The 25,498-nt window shown below is 43.0% G+C and overlaps 1 protein-coding gene across 1 annotated transcript in view; it reads left to right on the plus strand.

Annotated features, from left to right (window-relative positions):
* Positions 1-25,498, plus strand: part of LOC139764778 (protein arginine N-methyltransferase 9-like) — a 354,991-nt gene that overhangs the window by 48,183 nt on the left and 281,310 nt on the right. The window contains exon 2 of the mRNA XM_071691660.1: positions 14,484-14,597. Within this exon, the coding sequence (XP_071547761.1) occupies positions 14,526-14,597 (72 nt within the window). The 5' untranslated portion in view covers positions 14,484-14,525. The remainder of the gene's footprint in view (positions 1-14,483; positions 14,598-25,498) is intronic.

The raw sequence follows: 25,498 nt of genomic DNA on the forward strand, positions 1-25,498 counted from the left end.
AGGGGACGGGAGCGTGGGGCCAGAAACACTTCCATCCTTGTATTTTAACTTTCTAAAAGGGGAAACAGAAGAAGGAGTCACGCGGGGAGTGCTCATCCTCCTCGAAGGCTCAGACTGGGGTATCTAAATGTGTGTGGATGTAACCAAGATGAGAAAAAAGGAGAGATAGTTAGTATGTTTGAGGAAATTAACCTGGATGTTTTGGCTCTGAGTGAAACGAAGCTCAAGGGTAAAGGGAAAGAGTGTTTTGGGAATGTCTTGGGAGTAAAGTCAGGGGTTAGTGGGAGGACAAGAGCAAGGGAAGGAGTAGCACTACTCCCGAAACAGGAGTTGTGGGAGTATGTGATAGAATGTAAGAAAGTAAATTCTAGATTGATATGGGTAAAACTGAAAGTTGATGGAGAGAGATGGGTGATTATTGGTGCATATGCACCTAGGCATGAGAAGAAGGATCATGAGAGGCAAGTGTTTTGGGAGCAGCTGAATGAGTGTGTTATAGGTTTTGATGCACAAGACCGGGTTATAGTGATGGGTGATTTGAATGCAAAGGTGAGTAATGTGGCAGTTGAGGGAATAATTGGTATACATGGGGTGTTCAGCGTTGTAAATGGAAATAGTGAAGAGCTTGTAGATTTATGTATTGAAAAGGACTGGTGATGGGAATACCTGGTTTAAAAAGCGAGATATACATAAGTATACATATGTAAGTAGGAGAGATAGCCAGAGAGTGTTATTGGATTACGTGTTAATTGATAGGTGCGCGAAAGAGAGACTTTTGTATGTTAATGTGCTGAGAGGTGCAACTGGAGGGATGTCTGATCATTATCTTATGGAGGTGAAGGTGATGGTTTGTGGTGGTTTTCAGAAAAGAAGAGAGAATGTTGGGGTGAAAAGAGTGGTGAGAGTAAGTGAGCTTGGGAAGGAGACTTGTGTGAGTAAGTACCAGGAGAGACTGAGTACAGAATGGAAAAAGGTGAGAGCAAAGGAGGTAAAGGGAGTGGGGGAGGAATGGGATGTATTTAGGGAAGCAGTGATGGCTTGCGCAAAAGATGCTTTTGGCATGAGAAGCGTGGTAGGTTTGTTGATTAGAAAGGGTCATGAGTGGTGGGATGAAGAAGTAAGAGTATTAGTGAAAGAGAAGAGAGAGGCACTTGGACAATTTTTGCAGGGAAGAAATGCAAATGAATGGGAGATGTATAAAAGAAAGAGGCAGGAGGCCAAGGAAAGGTGCAAGAGGTGAAGAAGAGGGCAAATGGGAGTTGGGGTGAGAGAGTATCATTAAATTTTAGGGAGAAGAAAAAGATGATTTGGAAGGAGGTAAATAAAGTGCGTAAGACAAGGTAACAAGTAGGAACATCAGTGAAGGGGGCTAATGGTGAGGTGATAACAATTAGTGGTGATGTGAGAAGGAGATGGAGTGAGTATTTTGAAGGTTTGTTGAATGTGTTTGATAATAGAGTGGCAGATATAGGGTGTTTTGGTCAAGGTGGTGTGCAAAGTGAGAGGGTAAGGGAAAATGATTTGGCAAACAGAGAAGAGGTAGTAAAAGGTTTGCGGAAAATGAAAGCCGGCAAGGCAGCGGGGTTGGGTGGTATTGCAGTGGAATTTATTAAAAAAGGGGTTGACTGTATTGTTGACTGGTTGGTAAGGTTATTTAATGTATGTATGACTCATGGTGAGGTGCCTGAGGATTGGCGAAATGCTTGCATAATGCCATTGTACAAAGGCAAAGGGGATAAGTGTGAGTGCTCAAATTACAGAGGTATGTTTGTTGAGTATTCCTGGTAAATTATAAATTATATGGGAGGGTATTGATTGAGAGGGTGAAGGCATGTACAGAGCATCAGATGGGGGAGTAGCAGTGTGGTTTTAGAAGTGGTAGAGGATGTGTGGATCAGGTGTTTGCTTTGAAGAACGTATGTGAGAAATACTTAGAAAAGCAAATGTATATGTATGTAGCATTTATGGATCTGGAGAAGGCGTATTATAGAGTTGATAGAGATCCTCTGTGGATGGTATTAAGAATATATGGTGTGGGAGGGCAAGTTGTTAGAAGCAGTGAAAAGTTTTTATCGAGGATGTAAAGCATGTGTACGTGTAGGAAGAGAGGAAAGTGATTGGTTCTCAGTGAATGTAGGTTTGCTGCAAGGGTGTATGATGTCTCCATGGTTGTTTAATTTGTTTATGGATGGGGCTGTTAGGGAGGTGAATGCAAGAGTTTTGGAAAGAGGGGCAAGTATGCAGTCAGTTGTGGATGAGACTGCTTGGGAAGTGAGTCAGGTGTTGTTCTCTGATGATACAGCGCTGGTGGATGATTCTTGTGAGAAACTGCAGAAACTGCTGACTGAGTTTGCTAAAGTGTGTGAAAGAAGAAAGTTGAGAGTAAATGTGAATAAGAGCAAAGTTATTAGGTACATTAAGGTTGAGGGTCAAGTTAATTGGGCAGTAAGTTTGAATGTTTTAAAACTGGAGGAAGTAAAGTGTTTTAGATATCTGGGAGTGGATCTGGCAGCGGAAGGAACCGTGGAAGCGGAAGTGAATCATAGGGTGGGGGAGGGGGTGAAAATTCTGGGAGCCTTGAAGAATGTTTGGAAGTCGAGAACATAATTTGGGAAAGGAAAAATGGGTATGTTTGAAGGAATAGTGGTTCCGACAACGTTGAATGGTTGCGAGGCGTGGGCTATGGATAGAGTTGTGCGCAGGAGGGTGGATGTGCTGGAAATGAGATGTTTGAGGACAATATGTGGTGTGGGGGAGGGGGCGAAAATTCTGGGAGCCTTGAAGAATGTTTGGAAGTCGAGAACATAATCTCGGAAAGCAAAAATGGGTATGTTTGAAGGAATAGTGGTTCCGACAATGTTGTATGGTTGCGAGGCGTGGGCTATGGATAGAGTTGTGCGCAGGAGGGTGGATGTGCTGGAAATGAGATGTTTGAGGACAATATGTGGTGTGAGGTGGTTTGATCGAGTAAGTAATGTAAGGGTAATAGAGATGTGTGGAAATAAAAAGAGCTTGGTTGAGAGAGCAGAAGAGGGTGTTTTGAAATAGTTTGGTCACATGGATTGAATGAGCGAGGAAAGATTGACCAAGAGGACATATGTGTCGGAAGTGGAGTGACCGAGGAGAAGTGTAAGACCAAATTGGAGGTGGAAAGATGGAGTGAAAAAGATTTTGAGTGATCAGGGCCTGAACATTCAGGAGGGTGAAAGGCGCGCAAGGAATAGAGTGAATTGAAACGATGTGGTATACTGGGGTCGGTGTTCTTTCCATGGATTGAACTGGGGCATGTGAAGTGTCTGGGGTAACCATGGAAAGTTTTGTGGGGCCTTTATATGGAAAGGGAGCTGTTGTTTCAGTGCATTATTACATGACGTCTAGAGACTGAACGTGAACGAATGTGGCCATTGTTGTTTTTTCCTAGCGCTACCTCGCACATGTGAGGGGGGAGGGGGTTGTTATTCCATGTGTGACGAGGTGGCGATGGTAATGAATAAAGGCAGATAGTATAAATTATGTACACGTGTATATATGTATATGTCTGTGTGTGTATATATATGTGTACATTGAGATGTATAGATATGTATATTTGCACGTGTGGACCTGTATGTATATGCACGTGTATGTGGGTGGGCTGGGCCATTCTTTCCTCTGTTTCCTTGCGCTACCTCGCTAACGCGGGAGACAGCGAGAAAGCAAAATGAATAAATGAATATGGGTATGTTTGAAGGAATGGTGGTTCCAACAATGTTGTATGGTTGCGAGGCGTGGGCTATGGATAGAGTTGTGCGCAGGAGGATGGATGTGCTAGAAATGAGATGTTTGAGGACAATGTGTGGTGTGAGGTGGTTTGATCGAGTAAGTAACGTGAGGGTGAGAGAGATGTGTGGAAGTAAAAAGAGCGTGGTTGAGAGAGCAGAAGAGGGTGTTTTGAAATGGTTTGGGCACATGGAGAGGATGAGTGAGGAAAGATTGACCAAGAGGATATATGTGTCGGAGGTGGAGGGAACGAGGAGAAGAGGGAGACCAAATTGGAGGTGGAAAGATGGAGTGAAGAGGATTTTGTGTGATCGGGGCCTGAACATGCAGGAGGGTGAAAGGAGGGCAAGGAATAGAGTGAATTGGAGCGATGTGGTATACAGGGGTTGACGTGCTGTCAGTGGATTGAATCAAGGCATGTGAAGCGTCCGGGGTGAACCATGGAAGGCTGTGTAGGTATGTATATTTGCGTGTGTGGACGTGTGTATGTACATGTGTATGGGGGGGGTTGGGCCATTTCTTTCGTCTGTTTCCTTGCGCTACCTCGCAAACGCGGGAAACAGCGACGAGGTATAAAAAAAAAAAAATATATATATATATATATATATATATATATATATATATATATATATATATATATATATATATATATATTATCCCTGGGGATAGGGGAGAAAGAATACTTCCCACGTATTCCCTGCGTGTCGTAGAAGGCGACTAAAAGGGGAGGGAGCGGGGGGCTGGAAATCCTCCCCTCTCAATTTTTTTTTTAATTTTCCAAAAGAAGGAACAGAGAAGGGGGCCAGGTGAGGATATTCCCTCAGTGGCCCAGTTCTCTGTTCTTAACGCTACCTCGCTAACGCGGGAAATGGCGAATAGTTTGAAAAAAAAAAAAAATATATATATATATATATATATATATATATATATATATATATATATATATATATATATATATCTTTTCTTTTAAACTATTTGCCATTTCCCGCGTTGGCGAGGTAGCGTTAAGAACAGAGGACTGGGCCTTTTTTGGAATATCCTCACCTGGCCCCCTCTGTTCCTTCTTTTGGAAAAAAAAGAAAAAAAAAAAAAAAAAAAAACGAGAGGGGAGGATTTCCAGCCCCCCTGCTCCCTCCCCTTTTAGTCGCCTTCTACGACACGCAGAGAATACGTGGGAAGTATTCTTAATCCCCTATCCCCAGGGATAATATATATATATATATATATATATATATATATTTTTTTTTTTTGCTATGTCGCTGTCTCCCGCTGTTTGCAAGGTAGCGCAAGGAAACAGATGAAAGAAATGGCCCAACCCACCCCCATACACATGTATATACATACGTCCACACACGCAAATATACATACCTACACAGCTTTCCATGGTTTACCCCAGACGCTTCACATGCCCTGATTCAACCCACTGACAGCACGTCAACCCCGGTATACCACATCGATCCAATTCACTCTGTTCCTTGCCCTCCTTTCACCCTCCTGCATGTTCAGGCCCCGATCACACAAAATCTTTTTCACTCCATCTTTCCACCTCCAATTTGGTCTCCCACTTCTCGTTCCCTCCACCTCCGACACATATATCCTCTTGGTCAATCTTTCCTCACTCATTCTCTCCATGTGCCCAAACCACTTCAAAACACCCTCTTCTGCTCTCTCAACCACGCTCTTTTTATTTCCACACATCTCTCTTACCCTTACGTTACTTACTCGATCAAACCACCTCACACCACACATTGTCCTCAAACATCTCATTTCCAGCACATCCACCCTCCTGCGCTCAACTCTATCCATAGCCCACGCCTCGCAACCATACAACATTGTTGGAACCACTATTCCTTCAAACATAGCCATTTTTGCTTTCGGAGATAATGTTCTCGACTTCCACACATTCTTCAAGGCTCCCAGGATTTTCGCCCCCTCCCCCACCCTATGGTTCACTTCCGCTTCCATGGTTCCATCCGCTGCTAGATCCACTCCCAGATATCTAAAACACTTTACTTCCTCCAGTTTTTCTCCACTCAAACTTACCTTCCAATTGACTTGACCCTCAACCCTACTGTGACTAATAACCTTGCTCTTATTCACATTTACTCTTAACTTTCTTCTTTCACACACTTTACCAAACTCAGTCACCAGCTTCTGCTGTTTCTCACATGAATCAGCCACCAGCGCTGTATCATCAGCGAACAACAACTGACTCACTTCCCAAGCTCTCTCATCCCCAAGTGACTGCATACTTGCCCCTCTTTCCAAAACTCTTGCATTCACCTCCCTAACAACCCCATCCATAAACAAATTAAACAACCATGGAGACATCACACACCCCTGCCGCAAACTTACATTCACGGAGAAGCAATCACTTTCCTCTCGTCCTACCCGTACACATGCCTAACATCCTTGATAAAAACTTTTCACTGCTTCTAACAACTTGCCTCCCACACCATATATTCTTAATACCTTCGACAGAGCATCTCTATCAACTCTATCATATGCCTTCTCCAGATCCATAAATGCTACATACAAATCCATTAACTTTTCCAAGTATTTCTCACATACATTCTTCAAAGCAAACACCTGATCCACACATCCTCTACCTCTTCTGAAACCACACTGCTCTTCCCCAATCTGATGCTCTGTACATGCCTTCACCCTCTCAATCAATACCCTCCCATATAATTTACCAGGAATACTCAACAAACTTATACTTCTGTAATTTGAGCACTCATTCTTATCCCCTTTGCCTTTGTACAATGGCACTATGCACGCATTCCGCCAATCTTCAGGTACCTCACCATGAGTCATACATACATTAAATAACCTTACCAACCAGTCAACAATACAGTCACCCCCTTTTTTTTTTTAATAAATTCCACTGCAATACTATCCAAAGCTGCTGCCTTGCCGGCTTTCATCTTCCAGAAAGCTTTTACTACCTCTTCTCTGTTTACCAAATCATTTTCCCTAACCCTCTCACTTTGCACAACACCTCGACCAAAACACCCTATATCTGCCACTCTATCATCAAACACATTCAACAAACCTTCAAAATACTCACTCCATCTCCTTCTCACATCACCAGTACTTGTTATCACCTCCCCATTAGCCCCCTTCACTGAAGTTCCCATTTGCTCCCTTGTCTTACGCACTTTATTTACCTCCTTCCAGAACATCTTTTTATTCTCCCTAGAATTTATTGATACTCTCTCACCCCAACTCTCATTTGCCCTCTTTTTCACCTCTTGCACCTTTCTCTTGACCTCCTGTCTCTTTCTTTAATATATCTCCCACTCAATTGCATTTTTTCCCTACAAAAATCGTCCAAATGCCTCTCTCTTCTCTCTCACTAATAATCTTACTTCTTCATCCCACCACTCACTACCCTTTCTAATCAACCCACCTCCCGCGCTTCTCATGCCACAAGCATCTTTTGCGCACTCCATCACTGATTCCCTAAATACATCCCATTCCTCCCCCACTCCCCTTACCTCCTTTGTTCTCACCTTTTTCCATTCTGTACTCAGTCTCTCCTGGTACTTCCTCACACAAGTCTCCTTCCCAAGCTCCCTTACTCTCACCACCCTCTTCCCCCCAACATTCTCTCTTTTTTTCTGAAAACCCATACAAATCTTCACCTTCGCCTCCAAAAGATAATTATCAGACATCCCTCCAGTTGCACCTCTCAGCACATTAACATCCAAAAGTCTCTCTTTCGCGCACTGTCAATTAACATGTAATCCAATAATGCTCTCTGGCCATCTCTCCTACTTACATAAGTATACTTATCTACATCTCGCTTTTTAAACCGGTTATTCCCAACCACCAGTCCTTTTTCAGCACATAAATCTACAAGCTCATCACCATTTCCATTTACAACACTGAACACCCCATGTACACCAATTATTCCCTCAACTGCCACATTACTTACCTTTGCATTCAAATCACTCATCACTATAACCCGGTCTTGTGCATCAAAACCTATAACATACTCATTCAGCTGCTCCCAAAACACCTACCTCTCCATCAACTTTGAGTGTTACCCATATTAATCTAGAATTTACTTTCTCACATTCTATCACATACTCCCACAACTCCTGTTTCATGAGTAGTGCTCCTCCTTCCCTTGCTCTTGTCCTCTCACTAACCCCTGACTTTACTCCCAAGACATTCCCAAACCACTCTTCCCCTTTACCCTTGAGCTTCATTTCACTCAGTGCCAAAACATCCAGGTTCCTTTCCTCAAACATACTAACAATCTCTCCTTTTTTCTCATCTTGGTTACATCCACACACATTTAGACACCCCAATCTGAGCCTACGAGGAGTATGAATGCTCCCCGCATGACTCCTTCTTTTTCCCATTTTAGAAATTAAAATACAAGGAGAGGAGGATTTCTGGGCCCCGCCAGAAGATTTATATATATATTTATATTTATTTTGCTTTGTCGCTGTGTCCCGCGTTTGTGAGGTAGCGCAAGGAAACAGATGAAAGAAATGGCCGAACCCACCCCCATACACATGTATATACATACACTTCCCCACGCGCAAATATACATACCCGTACATCTCAATGTACACATATATATACACACACAAACATAAACATATGTACACATTCACACAATTCACACTGTCTGCCTTTATTCATTCCCATCGCCACCTCGCCACACATGGAATAACATCCCCCTTCCCCCTCATGTGTGCGAGGTAGCGCTAGGAAAAGACAACAAAGGCCCCGTTCGTTCACACTCAGTCTCTAGCTGTCATGCAATAATGCCCGAAAACACAGCTCCCTTCCCACATCCAGGCCCCACAGAACTTTCCATGGTTTACCCCAGACACATCACATGCCCTGATTCAATCCATTGATGGCACGTCGACCCTGGTATACCACATCGATCCAATTCACTCTTATTCCTTGCCTGCCTTTCACCCTCCTGCATGTTCAGGCCCTGGTCACTCAAAATCTTTTTCACTCCATCTTTCCACCTCCAATTTGGTCTCCCACTTCTCCTCGTTCCCTCCACCTCCGACATATATATCCTCTTGGTTAATCTTTCCTCACTCATTGTCTTCATGTACCCAAACCATTTCAAAACACCGTCTTCTGCTCTCTCAACCATGCTCTTCTTATTTCCACACATCTCTCTTACCCTTACATTACTTACTCGATGAAACCACCTCACCACATATTGTCCTCAAACATCTCATTTCCAGCACATCCACCCTCTTGCACACTACTCTATCCATCGCCCACGCCTTGCAACCATACAACATTGTTGGAACCACTATTCCTTCAAACATACCCATTTTTGCTTTCGGAGATAATGTTCTCGACTTCCACACATTTTTCAAGGATCCCAGGATTTTCGCCCCCTCCCCCACCCTATGGTTCACTTCCGCTTCCATGGTTCCATCCGCTGCCAGATCCACTCCCAGATATCTAAAACACTTTACTTCCTCCAGTTTTTCTCCATTCAAACTTACCTCCCAATTGACTTGACCCTCAACCCTACTGTACCTAATAACCTTGCTCTTATTCACATTTACTCTTAACTTTCTTCTTTCACACACTTTACCAAACTCAGTCACCAGCTTCTGCAGTTTCTCACATGAATCAGCCATCAGCGCTGTATCATCAGCGAACAACAACTGACTCACTTACCCAGGTCTCTCATCCCCAACAGACTGCATACTTGCCCCTCTTTCCAAAACTCTTGCATTCACCTCCCTAACAACCCCATCCATAAACAATTTAAACAACCATTAAGACATCACACACCCCTGGCGCAAACCTACATTCACTGAGAAGCAATCACTTTCCTCTCTTCCTACACATACACATGCCTTACATCCTCGATAAAAACTTTTCACTGCTTCTAACAACTTTCCTCCCACACTATATATTCTTATTACCTTCCACAGAGCATCTTTGTTAACTCTATCATATGCCTTCTCTAGATCCATAAATGCTACATACAAATCCATTTGCTTTTCTAAGTATTTCTCACATACAGTCTTCAAAGCAAACACCTGATCCACACGTCCTCTACCATATAGTTATACGTTGAAATGCATAGGTTTGTATATGTGTGTGTGTGTACGTTTATCTATATACATGTGTATGTAGGTGGGTTGGCCCATTTTTTCATTTTGTTTCCTTGTGCTACCTTGCTAATTTTGAGACAGTGACAAAGTATAATAATGATAATGAATATTTTACAAGTACTGCATACATGAAGATCATAACAGTTTTACTTTTGGCACCAGTGATTTTGATTCCTGCCCCAACTTTGTGGCAGACCAATACGTTAACTGTTGATCACAAGGCAAGAACAGCTTTCTATTTCAGACCAACCAAGGGTTCGTAAGATTGCCAGTCACATCTCGTGACCCAGGTGGCTAGGGAAACTCCTTACCCACATAGGTTGTAGTTAGAATTAAAATAATCATCTAACACTAGTAAAGTTTTATATATGTTTAGTATTTACTGAAAAATTGGAATTGTTGATGATTTATCCATGGTTGCCAAGGATTCAAACACTTCGTACCATGTGGCATGGTGGTATGATTTCAAGGCTCAAATCCTTTGTGCCCAAAGGTAAATCACTACCATCTATTGCCTGTGTCCATTACATGACAAGGGACATATAAACTTCTATTTATGGAGGGTTGATTTGATGTTTTCTATGACATGTGTAGGCAAGGGCTTACCCTTGCCTCTCAGCTCTGAATATGAGGAATGGGCCGTAAATGAGGATGTGCAAATGAAGGTGGATGTGTTAGATATGAAATGTTTAAGGATTAGGCCTCTCCTGGGTTGTTCGTGGAAGAAGACACTCGCACACACACACACACACACACACACAAAGACTTTACCAGGTATTCATCAGGTAGTTGGTGTGAAATGGTATGTTTAAATAAGTAATAAAAGGGTAAGAGACAGTTGTGGTAATAAGAAGAGTGTGGTTGAGAGAGCTGGAGAGGTTGTGCTGAAGTGGTTTGGATGCATGGAGAGTATGACTGGGGAGAGGTTGGCAAAGAAATGTATCAGAAGTGGAGAAGACAAAGAGATGGGGAAACCAAATTGGAAATGGAAGGATGGAGTGTAAAAGATTTTGAGTGATTAGAGCTTTTTTTTAAGGCTCCAATCATGGACAGAAGTCCACATCAAGGGAAGTGAAGTCAGTTGTTGTTCGCTGATGATACAGCGCTGGTGGCTGATTCATGTGAGAAACTGCAGAAGCTGGTGACTGAGTTTGGTAAAGTGTGTGGAAGAAGAAAGTTAAGAGTAAATGTGAATAAGAGCAAGGTTATTAGGTACAGTAGGGTTGAGGGTCAAGTCAATTGGGAGGTGAGTTTGAATGGAGAAAAACTGGAGGAAGTGAAGTGTTTTAGATATCTGGGAGTGGATCTGGCAGCGGATGGAACCATGGAAGCGGAAGTGGATCATAGGGTGGGGGAGGGGGCGAAAATTCTGGGAGCCTTGAAGAATGTGTGGAAGTCGAGAACATTATCTCGGAAAGCAAAAATGGGTATGTTTGAAGGAATAGTGGTTCCAACAATGTTGTATGGTTGCGAGGCGTGGGCTATGGATAGAGTTGTGCGCAGGAGGATGGATGTGCTGGAAATGAGATGTTTGAGGACAATGTGTGGTGTGAGGTGGTTTGATCGAGTGAGTAACGTAAGGGTAAGAGAGATGTGTGGAAATAAAAAGAGCGTGGTTGAGAGAGCAGAAGAGGGTGTTTTGAAGTGGTTTGGGCACATGGAGAGAATGAGTGAGGAAAGATTGACCAAGAGGATATATGTGTCGGAGGTGGAGGGAACGAGGAGAAGAGGGAGACCAAATTGGAGGTGGAAAGATGGAGTAAAAAAGATTTTGTGTGATCGGGGCCTGAATATGCAGGAGGGTGAAAGGAGGGCAAGGAATAGAGTGAATTGGAGCGATGTGGTATACCGGGGTTGACGTGCTGTCAGTGGATTGAATCAAGGCATGTGAAGCGTCTGGGGTACACCATGGAAAGCTGTGTAGGTATGTATATTTGCGTGTGTGGACGTATGTATATACATGTGTATGGGGGGGGGGGTTGGGCCATTTCTTTCGTCTGTTTCCTTGCGCTACCTCGCAAACGCGGGAGACAGCGACAAAGTATAATAAATAAAAATAATTAATATTGTTGATATAAATGATGAAAAGTATAGGCCCAAGGTCGGATCCCTGGGGACTCCACTAATAATAGGTGACCACGGTGATTATTCTCCAGTCATTACAACTCTCAGGGTCCTATCACATTACCAAGCTTCAGTCTAATTTCCTGTGCAACAGTAATCCCTAAGGCCTGGATTTTGTGCTTCAGTTTAACATGGGGGACTTTCTGAATGTCCAGAAATATTATATCTATTGCTTTTGTTTTGTCGGTATTGAATATTTTATGATGAAATTGAAGGAGATATGTAAGGCACAATCTGCATCTTTTGAAACTGTACTGTGTATTATTGATCAGGCTGTGTTGTTCTAGATAAGCTACTATTTTATCTTTAATCATTGACTCTTGAAGTTTACTTATGATTAATGTGGGGCTAATACGACAGTAATTACCAGGCAAATTGTAGCTTCCCTTTTTATAAAAAGGAATGACATCGGCTAGTCTCCAGTCCTGTGGGACTATTCCATCCTGGAGAGAGATATTGAAAATATGGGTTAACGGTCCAGTAATTTCATGTTAGATGTTTTTAATCACTTGTGGATAGAAACGATTGAGACTTGGGCTTTTGTTAGTCTTCAACCTATCCAGCGGTGATAGTACTTCTCTGAATGTGATGGTAAATTCCTGTATCTTGTGAGTGCTATTTATCACTGCCTCAAATATCATGTCATTGCTTTCTAGCATAAACACCAAACTAAAAACTTGTTCAGGGCTGTTGCTACGCTTTTATCATCCACAATGGGTTCCCATCCTTGTACTAAGGGTTCTATTCCACTCTTTATATGTTTCTTATTAATAATATATCAATAAGCTCTATTAAGATCTCAAGTACTGTCTCTTGCAGTTCTCACTTCTTATTCTCTCTTGGCTTCTTTGATAAGGACTTTAATTGTCTTGTGATTGTGTTATATTGCATAGCAATATTTGGGTCATTGTCTGATTTCTTAAGCTTATAGAGTTTATTATTTTTGATTTATTGCTTCTCTCATGCATGGGAACGAATGTGATTTGATGGTGCATAAAATGATGCTTAAAACTGGCCCATAATTCCTTTGGGCATGAACCAACCAGGGTAAGACTCTCTCTCCACTGTGTTGTGCAGCCCATTAAAATCTTCCATCTTAAAGTCAGGGATGATAGTACTGGTTTTAAGGGAGCTGCTTTTGATATTTACTTCAAACCTAACCATGTTATGGTCACAAGTGCCTAAATGTTCTCCAACACGGGTATTAGTTTCTAGAACGCAAGAACATAATAAAGTATATTATCTTCCCTTGTCAGCTTGTTGACAATTTGGCATAGAAAATTGCCTTCGATAAAGTTGATTAGTCTAGGAGATTCATTCTCTACACTTGAGAAAGTTTGCCAGTTGATTTCTGGAAGATTAGAATCCTAAGAAAGATCGAGTCTTTATCATGTAATGCTTGTTGTAAACTCTTGTACATGACAGTGTCAATATCTGCTGGCTGATTAGGACATCTGTAGATGACATTTACGTAAAGTTTGGAAGATTCTGTACTAATGTGAACATGCAAATCTTCAGCAACAGTAGGTGTTGCAGTCTGAATTTTGATGGGGTATAGGTAAGATTTTACATACAGTGCAGTTCTGCGTTCTGGACTGTGTCTGCCCCTTACAAATGATTTGTAGTCTGTTAGATTGTACTCTAATCAGATTCTTGTTTTTGTGTTATGATATGTTTATGTTAAATCAGTGATAACTTGTTCACTGTTTACCAAACAATGCAGTTCAGTTATTTTGTTTCAGATGGATTTTATATTCATGTAAAATCCATTTAATTTCTTCAAGTGATATCTGTGGGAGACTGGTGGTATGATTGGGTGACTGGCTATGTTTCAGTCTAAGTGTGATGAGCCCCCATGACCTGCATCCCAGACATTACTGGGGAGGGAATTTGATCTGACCTCTCTTGTGTGACATGTAATATAACTTGACCTGACCTCAACCGCCCGTTTGATGTGATCAGTACACTGACCTCAACTGGTTCTCAACAAAAACTTTTCCCCATAGTTGTGTGACAGTTTGATCTTTGATTCATGTAAGTAATAGTTCTGCCTCTTTATTGTTGAGGTAGATGTCATCTTTGTTGTATAGTTCTTTGTCTTTTATGAATTCAAGCCATGGATCTAAAGAACTTTTGTTTGGATCTGTACACAACCACATCAATCTTTCATTTATACTATATACCTAGCACTGAAACTTCTTGTAGGGCATATCAGCTGAGGCTTATCTGCAATGAAAGAGTATGTATTGATTAAGATACTGTGTTTTATACAGTTACTAGTTATCTGCCCTTTAAAACAAACCAGAAGTGTAGGAGGAATGGGAACAGTGGAAAGAAGAAAGAATAAGGAAATTAATAAATGTTTCTTTTATGGTACTGAACTTGTGTGTATTTTGATACTGTAATGTCTAATGTGGTAATGTCGGTGTTTGTTCTTTTATCATAAGGCTTTGCTACTTAACTGAATTTTTTTTTCCATTTCAGTTGCTTGTCAGTCACTTCAACATCACAAAATTGAGAGAAAGTATGCCAAGCAGGACCACGGCCCAGGGCTTAAACAATGGCATATCTAACATTAATTCTGTGACTGGATTACAGGTGATGTAAATAAGGATACAGGAAAAAAAGATTTCCATTCTTTGGTAAATGGTATTCTTTCCCGAAAAAGAAAAAGATAATTTTGCAACCCCATTTTAGGGTTAGATTTCTTCTCTCCTTCCATTGTGTGATGGACTTTCCCCACTTAGCCTTTAAAGCAGTAGCTCTATCATTTCAGGCCTGCCTTTGGCCAGTCAGAGACCATCATAGAATTATGACAAACCTACTCTTTTCTGCCTCCTGATAGCTCAGAATTCTCTTGCATTGCACTCTGAAAAGATACCATCTACCAGACTGGGTTTTCCTTTCCATGGAACAATATCCTTTTTATTTCATACTTCATACTTGATCACTGTTTCCCTTTGTTGCTGAATTACTGCCAGGAACAGACAAAGAGAGGCTGCATCCTCTCACATCCATTCTCTAGCTGTCATTTGTAATGCATGAAAACACAGCTCCCTGTCCACAGCCAGGCCCCATAGACCTTTACATGGTTTACTCTGGATGATTCACACGTCCTGGTTCAGTCCAGTGACAGCACATCAAACCCTGTATACCACATCATTCCAGTTCATTCTATCCTGTGTGTGTGTTTCACTCTCCTGAATGTTCAGGCCCCGATTGCTCAAAATCTTTTTCACTCCATCCTTCCATCTCCAGTCTGGTCTCCCCATTCTCCTTGTTCCCTCCAATTCTGACAACCTTTCCTTGCTCATTCTCTCCATATGTCCATACCATGTCAACACACCCTTTTCAGGTCTCTCAACCCCATTTCAATTCAGTTCTTTTATTGACACAAGCTTACAGGAAGACAAAGTTTGAATTCCATGACAAAAGGTCTGTACTGAAGAGATGGATGATATGTCCCCCAGACCGTGAGTCTATCATACAGGAAGACTTTACACTGATATGTTATACATGGCAGTATGACTTGGGTTTAGATGAAGATTTATGAAATAATCTGATTACAACATGTCTGACAAAAGGAACGGAAATAGCTTATCCAACCTATCAGTGACCTCTGATATCTTACCTAACTAGTAATGTGCAATTGACAACACTGGACAAGGAAGCATTCCCTAACTGGGAAACTGCAAAGTATAAGTATGGATAAAAGGGCGGAGAGACATGCTGTAGCTGGGAAACACTGGTGTGCAACTAATACAGTTGGGCAAGGAGACATCCTCTCACTGGAAAACATCTAGATACTATCTTGCACTAGAAAGTATAAGTGTAGTCATATTGCATTTTTTGCACACTACATGCAACTGATATTGATCACTATCCCACTCTTTCAATCAGTCAATCAATCAGTTCTGTTTTATCACTTCACTGACACTTTGTAGGTTACTATTGTGCTGAGAGAAACAGGAACTCTGTTTTAAAATGAATGAAAACTTTAGGCTGTGCAAAATGGGTGAGAAGAGTCAAAATCCCTAGGGATTCAACCCAATGCTTTTCAGTATATGGGCACTGCAAAACATGAACAAGGTGTGGTCATTTGCTCTTTTGCACATGGTGTAACTGATATTGATCACTTTACCCCTATGATCTTATCACTTCACTGGCACTTTGTGGGTCATCACTGTTATTGCTGCTTAGTCTGGAGAATGAGTTTTGCACTGATCTCTTGTGTAATTATTCTGTAATTTGTTTAGTCTGGGGGAACGCTGCCAATGAGATTCAGATCCCTCCTAATGGAGGTATATATCATCCCCCTGGCTTCGTAGGATGTCAAGTAATTGAGGGTCTCCCTCTTCCTGATCAGAGTCTTGAGGTGCGAGATGAGGTGAGGGAACCCATAGGGGATCTCATCTTTTGCTGGTCCTCATTCCCTCAACCTGTCAGCATCCTTATTCCCATCAGTGCCACAGTGGGAAGGGACCCATATGAAATGCACTCTCTTCTGCAACATGATGCTCCTGAGTTTCTGATAGATGGCTTGCATGAGCAGCTCATTCTTGGGGATATATCCTTGTATTGATTGCACAGCACTCTGGCTGATGGTAACTATTGCGATGCCACCCATGAACTGGACCTCTGGCTTGACCTGGTTGAGGAGTCTCCATTGGAGACCCTAAAGGCCTCCCAACGGAAACTCGGGGTACCAGCTCTACTCTCTGTGAAAGCAATAATTCAGCCCACCCGTCTGTCCTCCTGGATGGATACAGTCGTGTAGATTATGGAAGACTATGGGGAGATGGGAGGTCCTCTCAGTGAACTGCTGCTGCTGGATCTAAGGTGTATCAACCCTCATGGTGATGTTCTTCAGGGATGGTCACGACCGTATTGGGGACCTCCAATGGTGGGATGTCGGGACCCTTCTCATGTTAAGGAATTGCTTGTACTCCACTCCTTCAAAGAGAGTTTGCAAGACAGCAAGCCATCTGTTGTTGAACTCCTTCGTGGTCTTGGGCTTGGTGAAGATATTGTAGAACAGTATGTCGTCTTGGAGATTAAGGCTGTGGAAGATCTACCCAGCCTCTGCCCCCTTGATCCTTACCATGATGGTCAGGAATCCAGCCTCCACCTGTGCATTTTCACAACATCCAGAGTTGAAGCAGCCTAGCATGATCCTCACAGCCTTGTCTCGTATTCTCTCGAGTATCCTTGCCTTTGTCTTCCTGATGTTGACTATGTTACTCACGTGATGATCTATGACAGATCTCACAAGTGTGATGTAAAGCTGCCTATGGGAGATTATGGAGGAGCTGACGCTCATACTGGCCACTCTGTGCAGCAGGTAGAGGCAGACAATGCAGGACTGCTGAAGGGCATGGGTCTGGGACTTGGAGTGGCTAATAGCAATACCAAGGCACCTATAGTAGGCTCATTCCCTTTATGTGAAACATGGCTCCTCTCGGGTCTGCCGACAAGAACCTTGGTCTTGCTTGATGAGATTACTAGGCCTATGGAGTTACATACGCAGGTGAATTTGTTGAGGGCACACTGCAGGTCTCTCATTTCTCAACTGTGGGACATCATCTGCATAGATTGTCTTGATAGTGCCATCCATCTTGGTGTGTGCTATCACATCCATGAGGACGTTGAAGAGGGTGGATGACAGGACTCCATCCTGAGCGGTGCCAAGCTCCATCTTTCAATTAGAGTACACCATCCGGGTACACAGTTGCACTCCTGTTGGTCATGTAATCTTTGATGATCAAGAGTATCTTGGTGTTCATGATGTTGCTGAGTTTTGCAAGGAGGGCTATTGGGTTCATCCTGTCAAAGGCCCCCCTTGAGATCGATGAAGGCCGTGTACTTTGCTTGGACATTGACTCTTGACCCAACGAATGCAGTTGTGGGTACTCCTCCTAGTACTCCTCCTAGGCAGGAAGCTGTAGAGGCACTTGTTGAGTCGATGATTTATTAGATGCTGGAGCCTTGTGAGGACAAATCTCTTGAAGCCTTTGCCAAGACAGAATGTTAGAGATATCAGTCTCATCTTGCCTGGCTTCCCAGGCTTAGTAATGGAGATGATGTTGGCATACCTCCAGGCCTTAGGGAGGCATCCTGCCCTCTAAATGGCATTATACAGATGGAGGATTGGATTCCCTCTGAAGGATGCAAAGGCTCTGATGACTTCATAGGTTATTCAGTCCTTTCCTAGACTTGTTGACTTTCTTTCCTGAGCTCGTTGACTTTCTTGGCCTCAGTGTGGCTCTCAGCTCAAAGTCACTGACAGGCGCGCCATTACCAAGGCCCTCTCTCCTGAAGGTTCTGTTGATTTTGTATAACCTCTGACCCTCCTTCTTTTAGGCCAGCTGAACTTTGAAGGGAAGACCATTGTAGCTAGAGGCTGACAACCACTGAGTGATGAGCTCCTTTGCCTTGGCGGTCGGATTTGGGTGTCTTGGTTCTCCTTTCTTCTTGCCACTGATGATATTGACTTTGTTGACTACTGAAGACAGGGGTGTCTGGTGGTTGATTCCCTGAATAAAGCTGTTCCAGTCCCTTTCCTTTGTGGCCCTCTTGATCTCATTTGCCTATTTGGTTTTTCACTGCAAGGTGGTGTAGTTGTTTGGTGTCGGATTGAGCAGGTATTCCTGCTTGACTGTTTTGTAGGTCTTGTTGATTTTCTTAACTGCTCCATCTCCATTGCACCACCTGTGAGAGGAGAGGGCTCTTGCACCTAGCTGCTGATCTCTACCCTTTCTGGTGAAACTGGTAATGATCCTTTTGGTGTTCTGCTCTAAATCCTCCTCAAAGAGATCATCGTCAGGGTCACCCTTGGAGGACATCCTGGCAGAGTACTCATCATATCACAACTGCAGGGACTCCATGGTCTTATGTTAGTGTTTGGAAGGAATTGAAAACCTCTTCCTCATGGGAACACTCTTGAGAAGCAGTCTTGGCAGCTCAACATTTGATACAATGGCATAATGATCAGATGTAAGCTCATCAACTGCCTCTGTGTCATAGTGGAGTCCAACATCATTAAACAAGATGACATAGTTGAGCTTTTTTCCTCTTGTATGTATGAGTTGGAAAGTCTCTGTCGGTATTCAGCTACTCGTGCTGGCATTGGTAAGCCACCTGTAGAGGGTGTGCCCATTGCAATTCTACTTGACTGTTTATTCCTGCCCAAGGTGCAATGGATGGCATTAAAGTCTCCAGTAAGAATGACAAAATTGATGTCAACATAGGTCTCAAGGTGCTGCAGATCTGACAAGTTGTCCTTGCCGTAGGGATTGACAACAGTGACAGTAGAGTGGCCGCAGGTGTCTGTTATCTTAACTTCAAGAGCATCACACCCATAGCTGATGAAAGGTTGGGATGCCAGGGTTGTTGGGAGGAATTTCCTGACATACATGATCAGGCCCAGGCAAAAAGGGTCCCACCACTGCCATGCATGGTCTCAATGCTGGGTTGTGTAAATGCAATGTATTATGGTATCTTGTGCTTTATTGGCTCCTGATGTTTTGTCTCCTGCAGGCAGATAACGTCCATGCTGTGTGATAGCACATACTGCTGGAGGACTATACCCTTATGGGTGAGGCTGTTAGCATTTCAAGTGACGATTTTCAGGGTAATGGGAGAAAGTAGACATCAGAATACCAACTTATGATGAAGAGGGGTGCTCTGCAGTGTCGACATAGTTGGCTAGGTCTGCTCAAATCTCTTCATGTACGCTCAGTTCTAACTTCCAACTCTAAAAGATGAGGCTCTTGCGGGCGCTGGGCACCGAGCTGCTATCGATGAGCTTCTGTATGGATTTTCCGCTCAGGCTTCTTGATATGCCGGCCCAGCAGGCAATCCTGATCTGTGCATGTGTACAGTTGTCCTGTTCTGAATATGGACTTAGTAGGCCATTAGTTGACCGAAGTGAATCAGTGTTATTAACTGCCCACTGAATATTCTCAGCCATAGGAATCATATCCTTGAGAAGTTTGATCATCTTGGCTTGCTGGCCAGGAACTCCTCGAATGTACCCTCCTGGCTGACCAGGAGCCTTGCGATCTTGGCCAGTAACTTGTCACTCTTGGCATCCAGGCTGACCATGAGAGCCTTGAATGTGGGATTGTCAGACAGCTACAGCCTGTTGTGCAGGTGGTTAAAGAGGAGGGAATTATATGGGGGAGGGAGGATCAAAAGCATAGGAAAAATTAGACATTGGAAGATTCCATCTAGGTTGTCACTGATGTGTCAATTGTGGTGACTGTGGATGTACCTGAAGTGCCTCCTGACAATGTTTGTGTGTAGGAGGACGGCGCATTTTGTAGGTTGGGCATTGAACCCGACCGGATAATCTGCCTACCTGTGAGGGGCTGGTATACTGCTGAGTGGGTTGATATGCTTGTTGAGAGATATACTGCTATTACAGATGCAGGTTCTGTGAAGATTGTTCGATGGAATAAGATTGTTAGTTGCTTGAGAGTCGACGAGGGCAGTTGTGATGACCTGCATTGTGATCACCAAAGCAGTTGATGCTCTTGTAGTGTATATCCTCCTCACCCCTGATCTTGTCCAGGTGCTCCTGCAAGAGGTGGTATCCTGCACAGTACCTGCAACTGGGGCATGATTTGCATGCCTTCAGGGGTGATTCCACCTGCTGCACTTACCACACATCAGCGGTTGTTGCTGATAGGGTTTGATGTACAGGGTCATGCCCAGAGACTTAAAAAAGATGCTGCTAGGGAATTTGCCCTTTCAGAATCCTACTATCTTTGTTCCTCATCTACTGATTCTATTCCAGGAGGCACCCATGAGGTTGGGCAAGTCCTCCTTTATGAAGTCATAGTTGAACCGGAGGAAAATCCTTTGATGATAAGTTTGGTGATGTTGTTCCCAGGTCAGGCTTCACAAGAAGATGTTCGTAAAGCCTGCCATGGTGAGCTTTTCAGTCATACCCTGGTTGTAACTCCTGACCATGATTCCACTCCCTCCAGGTTTGTGACCATACTTAACTGCATCTTGGAACCAGCTGTTTTTATGCTGTTCATTTAAAGTATAGCCTTGTGGGAAGGATAAGATTTCTATGTTTTTAGGGTCACTGGGAGGTTTGTCTATCTGCCTGAGTAGGTGTCCTATTTCCTCTTGACACTTCAGGCGAGGATCTTTGCCGAAGGATTGCAGGGTTATTGTCGATGATATGAATCTCGTTAGGAGGAGATTTCAAATGAGTTCCCCTCCTCCCCTTGGTGGCATGGAAGAATGAGCCTCATTCACGGACAAGGGTTGTTGGGAGGATTTACTCTCATTAATCTTTATATTAGTCTTCATTTTCTTGCTAGAGCAGGGAGGTGTTTTCCTCTTGCCTCCTCACCAACCCCTGACTTTACTCCCAAGACATTCCCAAACCACTCTTCCTCTTTACCATTCAACTTCGTTTCACTTCATTGCACTACTCCTGACACTGGAGTTGTAGGAGTATGTGATAGAGTGTAAGAAAGTAAACTCTAGATTGATATGGGTAAAACTGAAAGTGGATGTAGAGAGATAGGTGATGATTATTGGTGCCTATGCACCTGGGCATGAGAAGAAAGATCATGAGAGGCAAGTGTTTTGGGAGTAGCTGAGTGAGTGTGTTAGCAGTTTTGATGCACGAGACCAGGTTATAGTGATGGGTGCTGAATGCAAATGTGAGTAATGTGGCAGTTGAGGGAATAATTGGTGTACATGGGGTGTTCAGTGTTGTAAATGGAAATGGTGAAGAGCTTGTAGATTTGTGTGCTAAAAAGGGCAGGTGATTGGGAATACCTGGTTTAAAAAGAGAGATATACATAAGTATACGTATGTAAGTAGGAGAGATGGCCAGAGAGCATTATTTGATTATGCCTTGATTGATAGGCACTTGAAAGAGACTTTTGGATGTTAGTGCACTGAGAGGTGGAACTGGAGGGATGTCTGATCATTATTTTGTGGAGGCGAAGGTGAAGATTTGTAGAGGTTTTCAGGAAAGAAGAGAGAATGTTGGAGTGAAGAGAGTGGTGAGAGTAAGTGAGCTTGGGAAGGAGACTTGTGTGAGGAAGTACCAGGAGAGACTGAGTGCAGAATGGAAAAAAAGGTGAGAACAAAGGACGTAAGGGGAGTGGGGAATGAATGGGATGTATTTAGGGAAGCAGTGATGCCTTGCGCAAAAGATTCTTGTGGCAGGAGAAAGGTGGGAGGTGGGCAGATTAGAAAGGATAGTGAGTGGTAAGGTGAAGAAGTAAGATTATTAGTGAAAGAGAAGAGAGAGGCATTTGGACAATTTTTGCAGGGAAATAGTGCAAATGACTAGGAGATGTATAAAAGAAAGAGGCAAGATGTCAAGAGAAAGGTGCAAGAGGTGAAAAAGAGGGCAAATGAGAGTTGGGGTGAGAGAGTATCATTACATTCTAGGGAGAATAAAACGATGCTTTGGAAGAAGGTAAAGTGCATACGACAAGGGAACAAATGGGAACATCTGTGAAGGGGGCTAATGGAGAGGTGATAACAAGTAGTGGCGATGTGAGAAGGACGTGGAGTGAGTATTTTGAAGGTTTGTTGAATGTGTTTGATGATAGAGTGGCAGATATAGGGTGTTTTGGTCGAGGTGATACGTGAAGTGAGAGGGTCAGGGAGAATGGTTTGGTAAACAGAGAAGAGATAGTGAAAGCTTTATGGAAGATGAAAGCTGGCAAGGCGGTGGGTTTGGATGGTATTGCAGTGGAATTTATTAAAAATGGGGGTGACTGTATTGTTGACTGGTTGGTGAGGATATTTAGTGTATGTATGGCTCATGGTGATGTGCCTGAGGATTGGCGGAATGCCATTGTACAAAGGGAAAGGGAATAAAGGTGAGTGTTCAAATTACAAAGGTATAAGTTTGTTGAGTATTCCTGGTAAATTATATGGGAGGGTATTGATTGAGAGGGTGAAGGCATATACAGAGCATCAGGTTGGGGAAGAGCAGTGTGGTTTCAGAAGTGGTAGAGGATGTGTGGATCAGGTGTTTGCTTTGAAGCATGTATGTGAGAAATACTTAGAAAAACAAATGGATTTGTATATAGCATTTATGGATCTGGAGAAGGTATATGATAGAGCTGATAGAGATGCTCTGTGGAAGGTTTTAAGAATATATATGGTGTAGGAGGCAAGTTGCTAGAAGCAGTGAAAAGTTTTTATCGAGGATGTAAGGTATGTGTACGAGTAGGAAGAGAGGAAAGTGATTGGTTCTCAGTAAATGTTGGTTTGAGGCAGGGGTGTGTGATGTCTCCATGGTTGTTTAATTTGTTTGTGGATGGGGTTGTTAGGGAGGTGAATGCATGTGCTTTGGAGAAAAGGGCATGTCTGCAGTCTGTTGTGGATGAGAGGGCTTAAGAAGTGAGTCAGTTGTTGTTCACTGATGATACAGCACTGGTGGCTGATTCGGATGAGAAACTGGAGAAGCTGGTGACTGAGTTTGGTAAAGCATGTGAATGAAGAAAGCTGAGAGTAAATGTGAATAAGAACAAGGTTATTAGGTACAGTAGATTTGAGGGACAAGTGAATTGGGAGGTAATTTTGAATGGAGAAAAACTGGAGGAAGTGAAGTGTTTTATGTATCTTGGAGTGGATTTAACAGCGGATGGAACCATGGCAGCGGAAGTGAGTCACAGGTTGGGGGAGGGGGCGAAAGTTCTGGGAGCGTTGAAGAATGTGTGGAAGTCGAGAACATTATCTCGGAAAGCAAAAATGGGTATGTTTCAAGGAATGGTGGTTCCAACAATATTATATGGTTGCAAGGTTTGGGCTATAGATAGGGTTGTTCGGAGGAGGGTGAATGTGTTCAAAATGAGATGTTTGAGGACAATATGTGTGGTAATAAAATATGTGTAGTTGAGAGAGCAGAAGAGGGTGTATTGAAATGGTTTGGTCACATGGAGAGAATGAATGAGGAAAGATTGACAAAGAGGATACGTGTGTCAGAGGTGGAGGGAATGAGAAGTGGGAGACAAAATTGGAGGTAGAAGGATGTATTGAAAAAGATTTTGAGCGATCGAGGCCTGAACATGCAGGATGGTGAAAGGTGTGCAAGGAATAGAGTGAACTGGAATGATGTGGTATACTGAGGTCGACGTCCACATCCACATCCACACATGCACATATACATACCTATACATTTCAACGTATACATATATATACATACACAGACATATATATATATATTTTTTATTTTTTATTTTATTTTGCTTTGTCGGTGTCTCCCACGTTTGCGAGGTAGCGCAAGGAAACAGACGAAAGAAATGGCCCAACCCACCCCCATACACATGTATATACATACACATCCACACCCGCAAATATACATACCCATACATCTCAATGTACACATATATATACACACACAGACACATACATATATACACATGCACACAATTCACACTGTCTGCCTTTATTCATTCCCATCGCCACTTTGCCACACATGGAATAACATCCCCCTGCCCCCTCATGTGTACGAGGTAGTGCTAGGAAAAGACAACAAAAGCCCCATTCGTTCACACTCAGTCTCTAGCTGTCATGCAATAATGCCCGAAACCACAGCTCCCTTTCCACATCCAGGCCCCACACAACTTTCCATGGTTTACCCCAGACGCTTCACATGCCCTGATTCAATCCATTGACAGCACGTCGACCCCGGTATACCACATCGATCCAGTTCACTCTATTCCTTGCCCGCCTTTCACCCTCCTGCATGTTCAGGCCCCGATCACTCAAAATCTTTTTCACTTCATCTTTCCACCTCCAATTTGGTCTCCCACTTCTCCTCGTTCCCTCCACCTCCAACACATATATCCTCTTGGTCAATCTTTCCTCACTCATTCTCTCCATGTGCCCAAACCATTTCAAAACACCCTCTCCTGCTCTCTAAACCACGCTCTTTTTATTTCCACACATCTCTCTTACTTACTCGATCAAACCACCTCACACCACATATTGTCCTCAAACATCTCATTTCCAGCACATCCACCCTCCTGTGCACAACTCTATCCATAGCCCACACCTCGCAACCATACATCATTGTTGGAACCACTATTCCTTCAAACATACCCATATATATACCCATATATATATATATATATATATATATATATATATATATTTTTTTTTTTTTTTTTTCTTTTTTTTTATACCTCGTCGCTGTCTCCCGACGGGAGCGGGGGGCCAGAAATCCTCCCCTCCTTGTACTTTTTAACTTTCTAAAATGGGAAACAGAAGAAGGAGTCACGCGGGGAGTGCTCATCCTCCTCGAAGGCTCAGATTGGGGTGCCTAAATGTGTGTGGATGTAACCAAGATGTGAAAAAAGGAGAGATAGGTAGTATGTTTGAGGAAAGGAACCTGGATGTTTTGGCTCTGAGTGAAACGAAGCTCAAGGGTAAACGGGAAGAGTGGTTTGGGAAGGTCTTGGGAGTAAAGTCAGGGGTTAGTGAGAAGACAAGAGCAAGGGAAGGAGTAG

This window comes from Panulirus ornatus, chromosome 4 (assembly GCF_036320965.1).
Source record: "Panulirus ornatus isolate Po-2019 chromosome 4, ASM3632096v1, whole genome shotgun sequence".
Lineage (NCBI taxonomy): Eukaryota > Metazoa > Arthropoda > Malacostraca > Decapoda > Palinuridae > Panulirus > Panulirus ornatus.